General features: G+C 38.5%; 1 protein-coding gene across 1 annotated transcript in view; it reads left to right on the forward strand.

The window, feature by feature from the left end:
* Positions 1-4,817: 4,817 nt before the first annotated feature.
* The window catches only part of LOC146653922 (von Willebrand factor A domain-containing protein 5A-like), a 35,629-nt gene continuing 23,180 nt past the window's right edge, over positions 4,818-17,266 (forward strand). Inside the window, exons 1-15 of the mRNA XM_085380097.1 lie at positions 4,818-4,937; positions 8,305-8,352; positions 8,509-8,711; positions 9,989-10,211; positions 11,810-11,994; positions 12,078-12,192; positions 12,322-12,461; positions 12,551-12,639; positions 12,728-12,872; positions 13,646-13,725; positions 13,809-13,923; positions 14,072-14,230; positions 14,301-14,404; positions 14,596-14,816; positions 15,991-16,029. Coding sequence (XP_085236223.1) covers positions 8,310-8,352; positions 8,509-8,711; positions 9,989-10,211; positions 11,810-11,994; positions 12,078-12,192; positions 12,322-12,461; positions 12,551-12,639; positions 12,728-12,872; positions 13,646-13,725; positions 13,809-13,923; positions 14,072-14,230; positions 14,301-14,404; positions 14,596-14,816; positions 15,991-16,029 — 1,861 coding nt within the window. The 5' untranslated portion in view covers positions 4,818-4,937; positions 8,305-8,309. The remainder of the gene's footprint in view (positions 4,938-8,304; positions 8,353-8,508; positions 8,712-9,988; positions 10,212-11,809; positions 11,995-12,077; positions 12,193-12,321; positions 12,462-12,550; positions 12,640-12,727; positions 12,873-13,645; positions 13,726-13,808; positions 13,924-14,071; positions 14,231-14,300; positions 14,405-14,595; positions 14,817-15,990; positions 16,030-17,266) is intronic.

A 17,266-nucleotide genomic window follows, 5' to 3' on the forward strand; every position in this document is an offset into this window, starting at 1 on the left:
CCATGCAGGCACTCATAGCAAGAAAGAGGCTAAACAAGTCTGCTAACTTTTGCAATTTACCAGAAGAGTGCTGAGGTTGTTGAGGGTAAGGTTACTGTTTCCTGTTTACCTGCAGTAACGTAAGCTAGTTCACCACACTGACATTTCTGTCTGTCACCTCAACCAAGTACTTGTTACAAAAGCTTCTTTCTGTACTGAACAGTACAATTTGTGTCTTATTATTTTTTATAATTCATGTAACTGGAGAGTCCTCTTCACAGACAAAGTTTAATATTGGAGTTCTACAGGGTTCAGTACCAGGACCAGTTCTGTTTACAATATACATGCTTCCTTAGGCAGTATCATCAGAAGGCATAGCATACATTTCCATTGCATTGCCAACTTTATCTATCCATTAAGCCAGATTACACACACCAATTAGTTAAACTGCAGGAATATCTTAAAGACATTTTTCAAATGACCTTGGCCTCCAGTAACACTGTGAGGAATCTTGGAGTCATTCTTCACAATGATATGTCCTTCAATGCACATATTAAACAAATGTCTAGGATTGCTTTCTTCCATTTGCGCATTATATCCCAAATTAGAAACATCTTGTCTCAGAACTAGTTCATGCTAGTTCTAGTTTATGTATTACTTCTAAGCTGGACTACTGTAATTCATTATCGTCAGGATGTCCTAAAAACTCCCTGAAAAGCCTTTGGTTAATCCTGCAGCAAGAGTACTGACAGGGACTAGAAAGAGAGAGCATACTTCTCCTATACTGACTTCCCTTCATTGGCTCCCTGTTAAATGCAGAATTCAAAATCCTGCTCCTCACATACAAGGTCTTGAATAATCAGGTCTCATCTTGTCTTAATGATCTTATAGTACCATATCACCCGATTAGAGCACTTTGCTCTCAGACCGCGGCTTACTTGTAGTTCCCAGAGTATTTAAAAGCAGAATAGGAGGCAGAGGCCATCCGTGCCCTAAACACACACACCCGCCCTCTCACATCATCTATAATTGACTGAGACAGGACTCTCTTCCAGACACTAAACCAAGGAACAATGTACATTTCAATTCCTTTAATTTTAAATATGTTCATATTGTCTCTCTCTCTCTCTCTCTCTCTCTCTCGCTCTCTCTCTCTCTCTCTCTCTCTCTCTCTCTATATATATATATATATATATATATATATATATATATATATATATATATATATATATATATAATGTTCTTCCTCTACACCCCCCCCCCCCCCAATTTTTGCACATGTCGAGGAGCGTGTCAGGCTACATTTCACTGTGTGTTATACTTGTATAACTATGCATGTGACAAATAATAAAGAACCTTGAACCTTGAACCTTGGGTCTTCTGTGGAACCAGGTTCCAGTTTGGATTCAGGAGATAGACATTATTTAGTCAAATTTGTGAAAAATCAAAGACTTTCAGAATTTTTCTGAATGCTTCTTTAGCTTAATTCTAATTGTTTTACTTGTATGTATCTTTCTGTTGGCAGCAATTGAAAAATAAACCCAGTGCTTTGGATGAAATGACCTCCATTCCTTTAATTATTGACTTTGCATGTTTTCTGTTCAGTGTTGTGCAAACTATGTAACACATTTATGAACACTCTCTTCTAAATTTAAGAACTGACTACTGTAAAAAAAAAAAAAGTTCATATCTCTAACCTAAAGTTTAACAATTTACTCTTTGCTTAGGTCTTGGTATGCTGATTTCAAGAAAATGAACGATAGCTGTCTACTTTTTTTCAATAATACTTACATATATTACAACAAACTTGCAATGTCAGCATAGATTTAATATCTACAGCATCTACCTATACACTCCACTTCAGTACACTTCAGAACTTCTTTCAGTAACTACGAGCTGTGCTATTGATATGGCTTAAGCCAATCACCTTGGACATGTGAATGGTTGTATTCACAAGATACAAGTGAACAAAACAAAATAAATTCTATCGTAGAAACTGAGATCCCTACCTCTGAGCATAAAAAGAAGGTTTCTGGAGAGCTTAAACCCCTACATCCTGAGAGATTTGCCTGGGGTGCAAAACTACATGTATAACGTTGTGGTCTATGGAGACTCCAAGAAGGCTCATGATCCACACATGTAGGCAGACCTCAAACGCCTCCAGATAAATGCAACAAAAAAAAGTTTGTTCAGCCATCCCAGCATTCCATTTCTGATAGATGTGATTTCCAGAGATGGCCTGTGCTCTAAGTTTTTGCCTGACTATACAACAGTGCTGAGGCATTCTGGGAAGTAATACACAGACTGAAATGCAGTGGAATTTGATGGCAGAAGAAAGCTTCAGGGAAACTAAAACCTATCACAAGTATATATATAATATAGAAATAGAACAGATAAAATACAAATAGTACAAATAAATAAATGAAGACAGAAAAGGAGAGAAAATATTGACGTGTGAAACAGAGATGTGTGCAAAAGAGCTATAGCTTAATATGCTGCCTTAATATGCTGGATGACCTGATGTGCAAAAAATTATTATTTCTGTTCAATAATAGGTCAGCTGTTCAAGAGTCTGATGGCAGTGTGGAAGAAGGAGTTGTTGAGTCTGGATGTTCTGGATTTCACACTTCTGAACCTCTGTCCCAAGGGCAGAAGTGTGAACAGTCTGTGTTGTGGGTGTGTGAGTTCTTTGAGGATGGAGGCAGCTCTCCTCTGGACTCTGCGATGGTAGATGCTCTGAAGAGAGGGCAGCGGAGTCCTGATGATCTTCTCCACAGTTGTTATCACTCTCTGCAGGCGTTTGCGGTCCATGACAGTAGTGCTGCCGTACCATGCTGTGATGCAGCTAGTCAGTTCTAGGTTACTGGAAAACCTAGCACTTGTGATTTATGACCCTGGATTCCATACCTTCGTTACCACAGATTTCTGAGACTGAGACACTTTCCTAGCTCAGCTTCACAAAAACAACATTGAATGCAGAGATGGGCAGTAATGCGTTACTTGTAACTTCTTTTTACAGCGAAAAAAAACCCTAAACGTCCAAGCAAGCACCGAGTGCGCTACGACGTAATGAGAAATTCACAGAGAAACTCGCGGATTCTTCCACTGACCGCTGCAGCACACCTGCACCGGGGTAAACCTCCGCCTACCCTACTTCTGCTTTGCAGGTGACAATAGAGCAACAGAACTGCTAGTCTTTGATTTTATTTATTTTCTGCTGTGATTTACTTGCATCTATTTGAAAGAGTGAGTGTAAACACAAAATTTTTTTTTTATTTTATGTGCTGGAATGTGCAGAAAATAGGTTTAAATGTTAAACAAATTTCTTCCAATCAGAGAATGTTGCATATAATTAAATGTTTGATGCATAAAGTTAAAAGATTAAAACTAATAAGACAAGTTTTTAAAACAGACTTTTCCATTTGATTACACATTGTATGATGGATTATGTAGAAAAAGTAGAATTGGGCTGAAAGATCTATCGCTTTATTACCTGTTCAGGTTGTAAATCGTGTTTTTAAAAAGTAACTAAGTAATCAGTAAAGTAACGGGATTACTTTTGGGGGGGAAGTAATCAGTAATTAGTTACTGATTACTTTTTCAAGTAACTTGACCAACACTGATTGAATGTGTAATTGCACTTGTATCCTGCATCCTGTCACCAACTGACAGAAAATTCTCCATAATCGAAAAGTACAGATTGGCTTGTGTCTGGTGCGTGAAGCAGTGGAGAACCTGTGTATGGGGACTCAGATTTACAGAGATAAAGTTCAGGTAGGCAAACACATGGGAAAGGGAGGGCCAAGGTTCTCGACCACCATTTTGGTCCATCAGCAGACAGGGCCCAAGCACATTCATCCTCAGTGACACAAAACACTGGAAGATAGAAAGACTTTCTCCCTGTTCACAGTGGTCTAAAGGGTCACCGCAGAATGACTTTTAAGAGTAAGCAGGCAAGGTTCGCCTAGCAGGTAACAGAAAGAGAGACACCTTCCTGTTTGGTGTAAACATTGTGTAATAAAGTATCCCTCACATGGAGGATTAAAAAAATGTAAATGGTGTAGGTGGATCTCTTCACTTAAAAATGAAAATAAATGAATAAAAAAATGTATCAAGAAAAATAAGGCTAAAGTAAAGTTTTACCTTCAGAACTTCAGCTGACTGCATTATATTTTGTTTTTAAACTTTCTATTATTTCGACATAGGCTTAATAAACCTGAGGTGTATTGCGTGAAAGAGATTTTTATCCAGAGTTTGTTGATTCCAAGTGCTTTGCAGAAACATAGACATGCTATTTGGCTGGTAGATGCTTGTACCATCTACCAGCCAAATAGCATGTCTATGTTTCTTACATGTGTTAGGCTAAACCATTATGTGAGGCAGGCAAGAGTTGGCTTTTGTCGCTGCTGCAGCTTTTTCACAAGCAGAAAATGTCTTGGGTAATGGAGATGTTGGCCACCAGGCGGCAGGCAAAACGTATTTTGGAGAATTCATATTTAATGCGATCTGATAAGGGAGATATATGAGACACACAGAGAATTGGCAGGTATGATTACTCTCACTCTCTCCCTGTATATATATATATATGAAAAAAAATAGCACTGGGTGTTTACAAACTGCGTTTGAAGATGTATTAAGAACGCTGTATAAAAAACTCTTTAAGAATTTAGTCTTAAATGCAGATGTTTGTATTTCAATACTTGTCTTGTATGATGTTCTTTGGTCTTCAAATACCAGACTATTTTAACAACGGTGATGGGTAAGTTTTGTATAATAATAATAAAAACAAATTTAAGGTCCACCCACTCGACTCTGACGCGATCTCACTGAAGGGTTCCTACGGATACAGGAAAGTGTTTCAGTTCGGTATAGAAAACTGGCGTAGGGGCATTTAAGCCACATTTCACACACTGAAGAACGAAAGTACTTTGAGGAGACAAAAATCTTTCTTTTCAAAGGTAGGCATTTCTCTGAAACCCATTCCCGCACACTTGTTGCGTGTGTTTTGTGGAGAATTCTGTTATTTTTCTTTTCACAAGAAGCGGGCTGTAAAAAACAAAAACAAAAAACAAATACAAACTGAAAAACAGCTTCGATCTGTGATCACCCCGCCTTCACATGACTTATTATTAAATATTCATCCGCTCTGCTGTTTTGATCAGTTTGAGAGTGTGTTTTGATCACGTGGAGAAACTATGTAATGGCATGAAGACATCATCTTGCCCAAATGATGTTTTTCCAACACATTTAAAAAATATATTTTTAAGGTTATCGGTACTGACATCTTAAGGATTTTTAACAGCAGTCTTAGTTCAGGTGTTGTGCCAGCCCGTTTCAAACATGCTGTTGTACAGCTTTAAAAAATCATCTGGATTCCTCTGTCCTCTCAGATTTCTGGCCTATTTCAAAGCTTCCTTTCCTGTCAAAATTTTTTTGAAAAGATTTTATTCGTTCAGCAGCAATCTTTTTTTAAATTGACACGGTGTCCTTGAGAGGTTTCGGTCTGGTTTTAAAGCTCTTGGCAGCGCTGAAACCGCAAAGTTTTTAACGGTCTTTATTTAGCCACTAACTCAGGAGACTCGGCTGTGCCTTTGCTTTTGGATCTGACAGCTGCCTTTAATACTGTTGACCACAGCATCTTGATCTCACATTGGGGCATTGCAGCATCAGATTGGTTCAGTGGCATTAGAGTGGTTCAGGTCTGAGAGGACTTTCTCTGTGAGCTTTGGAGATTTTATCTCTTCCTCAGCTCCCTGTAACCCACACAATTTCCTCAGGGATTAATAAACTATGCTGATTCTCATTCTGATTACTTGTGGTGTTGCCCAGGGATCTATATTGGGGCCAATTTTATTCTCTATTTATATGCTACCTCGAGGTCTATTTTTTTTTTTTTTTTTAGAAAATATAACATTTGTTTCCATTCATACACCGATGACACTCAGATCTATCTAGGACTGAAGACGAGCTGCCCTGCCCCACTGCTATGGATAGTTACCCCACCATTACTTCAGTGTCTCGGTGAAATTAAAGCCTGGATGGCCTCTAACTTCTCTTTAATGAGAATAAAACCAAAGTGATAATTTTTGGACCAAGTGGCAATCCCAGCACAGCTGATTTTAACCGGCACAGTCTTACTGCTTATATGTTGGAGTTATCCAGATCTGCCTTGTAAGACTGCAGTTGGTCCAAAATGTCGCAGCTCGTCTTCTGACACGAACCAAAAGACGCGAACATATTTCCCTGGTGCTTGCCTCTCTTCACTGGCTCCCTGTTCACTTTGGAGTTGATTTTAAATTTTTTATTGTTGACTTATAAAGCCCTGAATGGAAAGGCTCCTGGGTATTTGTCTGACCTCCTATGGGCCCTCTAGATCTATTAGATCAAATGATCTTCTGCTTTTATGGATACCAAGGTTGAGGCTGGTTCAAAGAGGCGATCGAGCGTTTGGGGTTGTAGCGCCTTAACTGTGGAATAATCTACCCCTACACATCAGACAGGCTCCTTCTGTGAAACCTTTTAAATCTCATCTTAAAACACATCTGTATTCACTGGCTTTTAATGCAGTATGAAAGTTATTTGTTATTTATTTGTTGTTTGGTACCATCATAAATTATTTGGAATTAGTTGTTTTGTATTTTTGTACAGCACTTTAGTCAACGTTGTTGTTGTAATTAAACGTGCAGTATATATAAATAAACGATAACGAAACTATTATGGTTTGATCGAGGAGGTGATCAGGGTGTCAATGGGACAGTTTGAGCACATGGGCGAGGTTCTCTCTTAAACGCTACACGGGTATTTTTGAAAACGTAGATTTTCCGATTTCCTTTAAAAAAAATCTCGTCCACACAAAATATCTCCGTTGTCATGTAAATGCAAAAAACCGGAGTCAAAAAGTCAAACCAGAATCCCTAACCCACTAAGAAATGTTGGCCAATCAGAAGTCTAGAAACCTGGGAGAGAAAGAGTATACAGGGTTTTGTGTCCTCACAAAACCTTAAGTACTGAAAAGTTTTATTTTTATTTTTGGAAAGGCAACTTATTTTGTGTTACTTTTCAAGTGCGTTCATCATTTTAAATGTTAAGAAATGTTAAGAAAAACATTAGGAATGAACAAAATGTATACAGCATACATAAGTTTAATATATATATTTTTTTTTTTTAATTCAAAACCGACGTCGGGATTTGGGTTATGAGAGCGTCTGTGTTGAAGAAGCCACGTCCGAAGTTCACTCTGACCTCTCTGTCTTTCTAAATGGAGGGCCAGTAACTGCGTGTGTATATGTAAGCGTGTAAAAACTGCAGATAGTAAGATTAAGAGCAACAATATCTTGTCTCTATCCACCATTGTACAAATTCATCTCATGTAAACAATAACGTGGCGCACAGCGTGACGTCAAAAACGGCGCACACCTTTTACATTGGGTGACAAATAAAAACCTAAACGCAGAAACGGAGGTTTTGAAAATCTCCACACTGGTAGGCATTTTTAAAAATCTCAGTTTTCAGTGATGGAAATTTGGACGAAACGCATAGTAAAATGCGTTTGCACCTCCTTGGGCACAACGCCACAGGTGGCCTGTCTTTAGGCGTATTAATTTTTTGTTAAGCTGCTAGAGCAACATAGTGTCACTGAATCTTGTTCTTTTAATTAGTGTCTGAAAAGTGTTTTAATTTCAGGTCTGGTAGTATTGTAAGTCCTGCCACGTAGTTTGCTGTTTTTTCCCCTGCTGCTCCTTATTAGTTTCAGTTATTTTATTAATAAAAATCCTTTAATTAGTTTTTCTACGCCTTTGTCTTGTCAACAACCATATTTCCTGGGGTGTATCTCCACGCCAAGGTAGCGTTGTCAGTTCCATGTTTACAGACAGCTGTCTTTATTAAATTTTATTTCATTTTTGAGATGCTAAATCTATTTTGGCCTAGCTGAAAAAGACTTTAAAGCATTCACCTTATCCCTGACTGTGGTTGCTGTCCATGGTGCTGATCAAAAGCTGTAATGATGCTACTGATATTATTATTATTATTATTATTATTATTATTATTATTATTATTATTAAAAAAAATATATGTAAAATATATTATTTTTGCACTCAAACACTGTGTGCGTGTGTGTGTGGTGGGGGGACTCATTTCTCTCAAACAAACCATTTTCTGAGCTGCTAGAATAAATGTTTTTGAGTCTGGTGATGTGAAAATTCGCTTTGAGTATGTGCAGAAGAGACAGACTCCAAAAAAAGCTGATAAGTGTAGTATAATATACTATGTAAACTGAAATGTTTTATTGAGGAAAACTGTCTGTGGTGTTTGTCTCTTATATAGGTACAATGATGAGATGCTGTGGTCTGCTAACTGCCCAGAACAAACCAGGTAAAAATCTGATAAACATTAAAATGAATTTTCAATTTGTCATAAAAAAATTAATAGAGTTGCATGGACAGATGGCTCAGCAGAAAATCTAATTTTGACTTTAAAAAATAAATGCTACTATGAAGTGTGACTGTTAGAATTCTGTTTGTCTGTCAGTTCCCCTGAAGAGCATTGAGGTGGAGCTGGAGGTGAGGGACCATGTGGCTACAGTGGTCTCCACTCTGAATTATGAGAACAAGGAGAACAAACCATTAGAGGCTGTTTTTGTCTTCCCTCTGCCTGGAGACGCTGCTGTCTGTCATTTCAGTGCTAAGATCGGACAGACACAGATTGTAGCTGAGGTGATGGAAAAACAGAAGGTGAGCTGGACAGTAAATATAACCTCATTATAAGTAAGATTATCTATTCCATGGACAAAAAGCAATGTGTGGTAGGTTATCCATAGACTTGAGAAAAGCATTTGACACTATAGATCACAATATATTAACAAGAAAACTGGAACGTTAGGGTGTCAAAGCGGTAGTTTTAAATTTGTTTCCTGAGTAATTTAAGTGACAGGAAGCAGTTTGTGAAATGAAATGGTTGTTGCTCCTTATGTATGGACATTGCTTGTGGTCTACCCTAAGGGTCAGTTTGGGGCCCAAAATTCTTCAACTTATACATCAATGACATTTTTAAAGTCTCCAAAGTATTAAAATGGTACTATTTGCTCATGATACAAACATTTTCTGCTCTGGTGCTGATCTGCAGAAATTATTGGATGAGATGACTAATGAAATAAGTAAAGTGAAGTTCTGGCCTGATAAAAACAAATTGTCATTAAATTTGAATAAAACACACAAGACACTTCACCTGCCGCCTACTGGTGTTGGCCAGAGGGGCCGATGGCGCGATATGGCAGCCTCGCTTCTGTCAGTCTGCCCCAGGGCAGCTGTGGCTACAACAGTAGCTTGCCTCCACCAGTGTATGAATGTGAGAGTGAATGAATAGTGGAATTGTAAAGCGCTTTGAGGCCCCGAAAAGTGCTATATAAATGCAATCCATTATTATTATTATTATTATTATTATTATTATTATTATTATTATTATTATTACCAGCAAAAGCTTTTGCATTTCTGTCCATGGAGTGAAGCTGTGGAACAGTTTGAATATGGAGTTGCAGCAGTGTCCAAACATAAAGCAGTTCAAAAAGAGTTATAAAGATATAGTTATAATGATTTTCATGAAAGAAAAGGAAAATGTTGAAATTCAGTGAATGTCTCTATTTAGAAAGTGTCATGATGTGATGTATATACAGTATTATATCAGATATCTGTTCGCTATTTTTACTGCAGATTTTATCAGTAAGGAAGCTGACTAAATATTGATAACCTAAGGCAAAGGGATGGGATTAAATAAGTGTGTAGGCTACTACTTCCCACTCCTTTTTGATATGTAACTGAATCGGAACAGTTGAAGCAATATTGAAATGTATTAGCTTTATTTTGTATAGCATTATTTTCTCTTCGTTTCTTTGCTAAATGTACTTGTATATTGTTCACATGATTGAAATAAATTAACAAACAAACAGACAAACAAAATTCAAATTAATAATAAACACAGTGAATGTCACTGACATGTGCCACCTGTCCTTCAGGCTCGTGAGGAGTATGATGATGCTCTGAGCTCCGGTCAGCAGGCCTTCCTATTGGAGGAGAGCGATCAGAGTCCAGATATATTCTCTCTGAGTGTGGGCAGTCTGCCTCCAGGAGAGCGCACCTCCATCAGGTTGGAGTACGTGGCTGAGCTGGCTGTGCAGGCTGATGATGGTCTGAGGTTCTGTCTGCCTGCTGTGCTCAACCCTCGATACCAGCCTCGGGGTAGGAAAAAACGTTGACACTAACAGAAAGCCTCAAACTCACACCTCTGCATAGAAAAAGGTTTCATAACTGCAACTATGGTGGTGGAGGAATTTCCAACCTCTTTCTCTCTCTCCGTCTCTCTTCCTCCATAAATAAAATATTTTTGAATTTGTTATGTAGACATAAAAGATAAACTTGAAAAGAATTAAGCGTAACATGGAAACATAAACATTGAAAGCAACTGTCTTTCTCAACACTTTATTTTCAAGTCCAGAATCTATAACATGATTAGGGGATGGACTTTGGGGTTATGGAGTATCTGTGCTGTGTTAGGCTATGTCATTCTTTCTTTCTCATTCTGCATTTATTCTGTCTTTCAAACATACAAAATTATTTGATTGCCCTTCCACCATTACTATAACTGCAGTTTCTTTGCTCTTTGTGTCATTTCTAGCCACAATTTAAACACAGGGGTTACTGTGGCTCCTCTGAAAGAGAACACCTCAAATCAGAAGTACTTGACTCCCTGGTATAACTCGCAAATGTGCACCTTAAAGCAGATAAAGTAAGCTAGAAACAGTGTCTCACTAATTAAGAAGATCATCATTTAGCTTAAAAATAGTTTTTTGCTTTATAAAAAAGCCTTCAGTAAAGCTAGAAGGTTACTATTCATCACTGATTGAAGGAAATAAGAGCAACCCTAGGTTTCTCTGCAGCATATTATTCATTTTATTCTATTACATTGTCTACAATTGTGTACAGTATCTTATTCTTATCCTTTTCCAGTGTTTTTCTAATTTTTACTATGTAACTTTGCACTGTCCACTTTCTGCTGTAACAAAACAAATTTCCCACAGGTTGGACTAATAAAGGTTATCTTATTGTATCTTATCTTAGCACTGTAGTCAAGCTGACAAAAAGTCAGAGCTCTGCTGAGCCAACCATTCCTCTAACAATAAATAGTAATGAATTCATGAATGTCTTCACAAATACAATTTTAACTACTAGAGGAAAAACATACTCATAATCATCTCACTGACTTAACAATGTGTAGAGTTACTTTCAGTACCAGTGGTATTTATTTAATCTTTTTCTTCAATTGATCTTTCTGAGTTAACTTCAGTAATTACTTCATTACTTCCTCCAAATGATCAACATGTCTCATAGACCCCATTCCTACAAGACTGTTCAAAGAAACTCTGCCAATAGTTAATATTTCATTCTTAAATATGATCAACCTATTTCTATTAAGCGGCTATGTACCACAGGTCTTCAGACTGGCAGTAGTTCAACTGTTACTTTAAAAGCCACCTCTAGACCCAGCAGTCTTAACTAATTACAGGACAGCCTTCCCCTAATTAGGACTGGATCAGGTGGCCCAGAAACTTCCCTTAGTTACACTGCAATAGGTCAAGGTTCCAATGAAGCATTAAGTGTATTTCTTCACTGAGTGTTTTTTCACTCACTATACGTTTACACATACCTCTGCATTTAATTCAAGTTCTCTTCCATGGCATGTCTTTGTCCTGTTTTCCTCCTCTCACCCTCAACCGGTCTTGGCAAATGGCTGGCCCTCCCTCAACCTGGTTCTGCTGGACGTTTCTTCCTGTAAATAGGGAGCTTTTCCCTCTCATTGTTGCCAAGGAACTTGCTCATAGGGGGTCTTTCGAGTGTGGGGTTAGTGCCCTACAGTCTGTCTTTCTCTGCCCGAGTGTCCTCTCCTCGTCCAATCTCTAAAGTAGAGTCCAACTGTTCCCTGGACCCTCTCCAGTACCTCAACACTGATCAAACCCAGGCCACGGTAGGTAGAGTGCTGATGTTTCTGCTGTGTGTGGTTGTTACTTATTACTGAGAATTAAATATGAATGTGTTTGTGGTGTGCAGGTTAAGCTGGCTGCAGGACACAAGTTTGACAGAGATGTTGAACTGCTGATTTATTACAAAGATGCTCACCAGCCCACTGCTGTGGTGGAGGCAGGACAGGCCTCTGCTGAGCCGGGTGAGTGGAAATGATAGGAGTAGTTGATTTGCCAATTTTAAAAATCATTATCTACTTCTGCTTGGAAGGTCAAAATGTTGACATAAACAAAAAGCAATTTCTCAGATTTTTCTGTCTGTTATTTTTCAGGCTCTCTGATGGGTGATCCAGTGGTGATGGTGAGTCTGTACCCTGAGTTCCCCCAGTCTGCGATGGCTTCATGTGGAGAGTTTGTGTTCTTAATGGATCGATCTGGAAGTATGAGTAATACTCGCATCCGCAGTGCCAAGGTATCTGTAATATTTTAATCATAAACTCTTTAGTTTCAAATTGTTCCTCTCACACAGTGGCCTCACTATATTTTCAATGTTCTGTTAAGGATACTCTGCTGCTCCTGTTGAAGAGCTTACCAATGGGCTGCTATTTCAACATTTACAGTTTTGGGTCCTGTTATGAACACATCTTCCCGTGAGTCTCTCCCTCATATCAAAGGCCCTGCTGTCTTTGTTAAAATATCCTAATGGGTGTTTTGGTGCATGTGTTTGTGTGATGGCAGTAAGAGTGTGGAGTACAGCCAGCAGACCATAAAGGAGTCTCTGAAGAAAGTTGAGCAGATGGAGGCTAATCTTGGAGGAACTGAGATCCTGGAGCCCCTCAAATATATTTACAGCCAGCCCTGCATTCCCAATCAGCCTCGACAGGTAACACACACTCACATGCTCTTCTGGTTTGCTGTCTTCGTGGGGACATCCCAATAACATAATGCTTACCCTAAACTTAACCATTAACCATAAACCAATTGTAACCCTAAAACACTAAAACCACAATTTAAGTGTGAAAAATGCCTCCAACAACGTGGGGACCATGGTCCCCACCAAGATAGTAAGAACCCGTATGCGCACACACACACACACACACACACACACACACACACACACACACACACACACACACACACACACACACACACACACGCACGCACGCACGCACACACACACACACAAACTGCTTTGCATTAATCTCCTGGAAATTTCCTTTGAACTTAATTTTACTTTCTGCTTGCCTTGCTTTAGCCTTAGAACAACTTCATCTTAAAATATAATGATTTAGGATATTTTAGCTTTTTTTATATCACCATGAAGATGCTTTATAGGGATGTATCTACATAGAGCAGATTCAGTTTCATAAAAACATTGGACAAAACTTGGACCACACACGCTCTACAAATGTTTCTCAGCATTGGCATTAGTGTACAATCTAACTTTTAATATATCACATATTTTAACCCTGTGAATATAATCGTTGTTCATGTAACAGCTTTGTTCTTTAGTTTGGAGTTTATACTAACTGTACATTGTTCTTTGCACACTACCATAAAAACATTTGTGTTTCTGAATCCTAACTCAGCTCTCAGAACAAGCTGTGTGTTTCTGGGTCTGATGTTATGTCTTCATGTGCCAACTCTCCTCTCTAGCTGTTTGTCTTTACTGATGGAGAGGTGAGGAACACCAAAGAAGTGATAGATCTGGTGAAGAAGAACTCAGATTCTCACAGGTGAAACCACAAAAACACAAGTACGTCTACACAATTACAGAATGTCCAACATGTCCTCTATGTAGAAAACTGTTGTATTGCAGGTGTTTCTCTTTTGGGATTGGGGAAGGGGCCAGCTCTGCTCTCATCAATGGGATGGCCAAAGAAGGAGGAGGTCACGCTCAGTTCATCACAGGGACTGACAGGATGCAGGCAAAAGTAAGACATTAAACACAAAAAGAAAACAAGTTAAGCATTGCAGCAGCAGCAGCAGCAGCAGATGCATATTTGTGATCAGACCTGCAGTGAGTAAAATGTCTGTTCCAACTGTTTGTGTATATTTGGAGAGTTTTTCATTATTTTTCAGGCGATGCAGTCGCTGCGATTTGCTCTGCAGCCGGTTGTGGTCGACATCTCAGTCACATGGGATTTACCAAAGGAAGTGTCTGTCACTGTCCTCTCTCCACCAATCACAGCACTTTTCCAGGGTCAGAGGTCGCTGATTTATGCCCAGCTCACTGGACAGGTAGGAGCAGCACCTTCTCATGTTGTTGTTTAACTATTTCATAACTTCTGACCCTGTGATTCTGTGTCAGAGTTCAGAGGCAGCAGAGGGCTGTGTGACGGTGAAGTACAGCCTGGCAGGTCATCCCTCTGAGAACCAGCTGCACTTCAGTCTCAGACCTGCAGAGGACACTGGGTAAAACAGAGTTTAAGAAACTCAGTACTTTTCAATGGTTCATGACTTTAGATATATTGGGTTGAAAATAGCAGTAGATTACAATGAATATGAACTGAAATATGTTGTGTTCACATCTGAAATAAAGTATTTAAAAAAAAACAAAGAAACACTTAAGTCACCCATCTCTTGGTGTTCCTTATTATCTGCAGATTAACAGTCCACAGGTTGGGTGCTCGAACTCTGATTCGCTCCCTGGAGATGGAGGAGAGAGAGCACAGAGGACAGCAAGGTGGAGGTGTGAAGGAGAAGGTGGTGCATCTCAGTGTCCAATCAGGAGTTAGCTGTTCTTTTACTGCCTTCATTGCTGTCAACAAAGACAACAGCAAAGTGATTCAAGGACCTCTTGTGCGCAGAAATATTCCAACAGCCAGTGAGTTTTTCCCAATAGCAAAACTAAAAGTCAACCCCAGATCTGAAGCAAAGATGGTTCAGCATGAATAAAATCAGTAAAATGTTTGGTTTAATAGAAAGTCAGACTCAAATGAAAAGACAACAAGTACTGTATTTTCCACACTATCAGGCGCACTTAACGTCCTTTAATTTTCTCAAAACTCGACAATGCGCCTCCGGTGCGCCTAATGCATGGATTCTGGTTGTGCTTACTGACCTTGAACCGATTTTATGTTGTGCATGGTGCTCAAAAATCCGTCAAAAAATGTTTTAGTACGACTTTGGTAAGCTACGAAGCCACACTGCTTGATGGATTGTTGGAGTTAAACAAACACTGGCATCACTGAGAGTTAAAAACTGTCTACATTCTTTCATCTTTCATCTCCAGGCATTCATGAAAACAGAATTTATTAAATTTAATAGAATTAGAAGTTATCAGGAAGTTAGCTCGCTAGTTTCCACCTAAACATGATATACCATGTTTTGACCGAGATTTCTGAAAAAATTAAAAGTGCTGCTCTGCTATCACTTCCAACTTAAATGAAGACAGAAAACTAAACAGTAGTGACTTTTGTAGGGTCACTGAAGTTGGACTAGCTGGTATATAATGATGTGCTACATTATCGCTAGAGACACAGCTATGTTAGCATAACATTAGCACAGTGAAGCTGGAGGATGAACGCTAAGGCTTTTTTCCACTCGATAAAAGTTAACGAGGGTTCCCGATAGTTAGGGACAAATGCAATCGCATGGCAGGATGCTGTAAACGAACCAAACGTCAGTCAGGAGAACAACTGAGATAAACTATTCACAATACGAGGTTAGTCATTAATATACTGCAACAATATGGGAATAGAGCAGCTGCTATAAACATTAATGAATCAATGGTACGGAAGTGAAGGAAGCAAGAAGAATGACTTGAGTAAAGTTTGACTTATCTGACTGTTTTGTTTCACTTAATGCGCCTTATAATCCAGTGCGCCTTGTGGTCCAAAAAAATACAGTAGAAACAAGGTGGTAATGTATGGTAGAATGTAGGTACTCATCAGACAGCAGTATCAGAGAGAGGGATGCATGTGAGAAAGGTTTTTTTTTCACTGATTCTCTAAACTTGAACTCATTCTTTTTTTCTTTTCTTTTCTTTATCTTTAAAGTGATCCAGAGTCCTCCTGTGGTGAACAGTTCTCTACGTAGTAAGTAAAAACCTGAATAAGTGTTATTGAAAGAAGCATCTGCAGGATCTTTCAAAAGGTTGAAAGATCCTTTAACTACTCATATTAGGGTTTTTCTTTGTGTTTACTCTTTTTGCCTGTGTACAGTGAAAAACACTGGAGAGGTTAGTATTTCGAAATAAGTTAAAAATGACAACGGAAAATATTATTTAGATTTTACATTTAATTAGTATCGGAATGAAATATTATTTTACATTCATAATCTATGTTACTATTCATAATCCTTATTATTACTGTTGCATCATTTATGATTTATCATTATTGTTATTTCATTGACACATTTATTGAAACTGGTGAGGTTATATTAAAGTCTGTATTTCAGGTGTTAGCATAAGCACATAATAATCTTTCATTGCAGGTGCAACTGTAATCATGTTATACACATATTGCATAGTTAAAGGGTTGAAGCTCGGTCAAGTTAATTAATGGTTTGAAGCTACGGGCAGCGCGATGTCTGGCCGATCAATGGAGCAAAGTTCAGCTATTGAAAGGTTGCCTACATGTTTACAGTATAATTTACTACATATTGCCTGTGTGCATTCAGCAGCCTGCTGCACTGAAGTTTGCCTGGTAACAGATGGCGCTGAGTGAGGTCATGCACTGAGGTTAACAACACAGACACATAGTCTGTCTGGGTAAACTGATTGCAAATGTTGTGTAAGTCTAGAAAAGTTTAATAACAGGATGCATCTGGGAGGCGGTGGAGGAACTGAGAAAGGAACTGTTCTGTTTTAGTGACGCGAGTTACCGGTCATCGTCAAAGGAGCTTGCAAAGAATAAGATAAGATAAGATAAGATAAGATAAGATAAGATAAGATAAGATAAGATAAGATAAGATAAGCTTTATTAGTCCCACACGTGGGAAATTTGTTTTGTCACAGCAGGAAGTAGACAGTGCAAAAGTTATGAAGCAAAAATTAGAATACAATAAGAATAAATACAGTACACAACTGTACAGAATAGAATAAAATAAAATACTATATACAGTTGAATAAAATAGAATAAAATATACAATAAGATAAAAATAGAATACAAATGCTATATACAACTGAGTAAAAAATACAACGATGCCAGAGAAGATTATTGCACTTAGTGTTATTGCACATGTGTGGATGTGTGTGTTTGATCAGTTAGTCTTTATTGTGGAGTCTGACAGCAGTGGGGAGGAAAGACCTGCGAAATCTCTCCGTCCCACATC

The sequence above is a fragment of the Rhamphochromis longiceps genome, linkage group LG14, assembly GCF_057381845.1.
Source record: "Rhamphochromis longiceps isolate RC_006_pf linkage group LG14, R_longiceps_female_GT1.1, whole genome shotgun sequence".
Lineage (NCBI taxonomy): Eukaryota > Metazoa > Chordata > Actinopteri > Cichliformes > Cichlidae > Rhamphochromis > Rhamphochromis longiceps.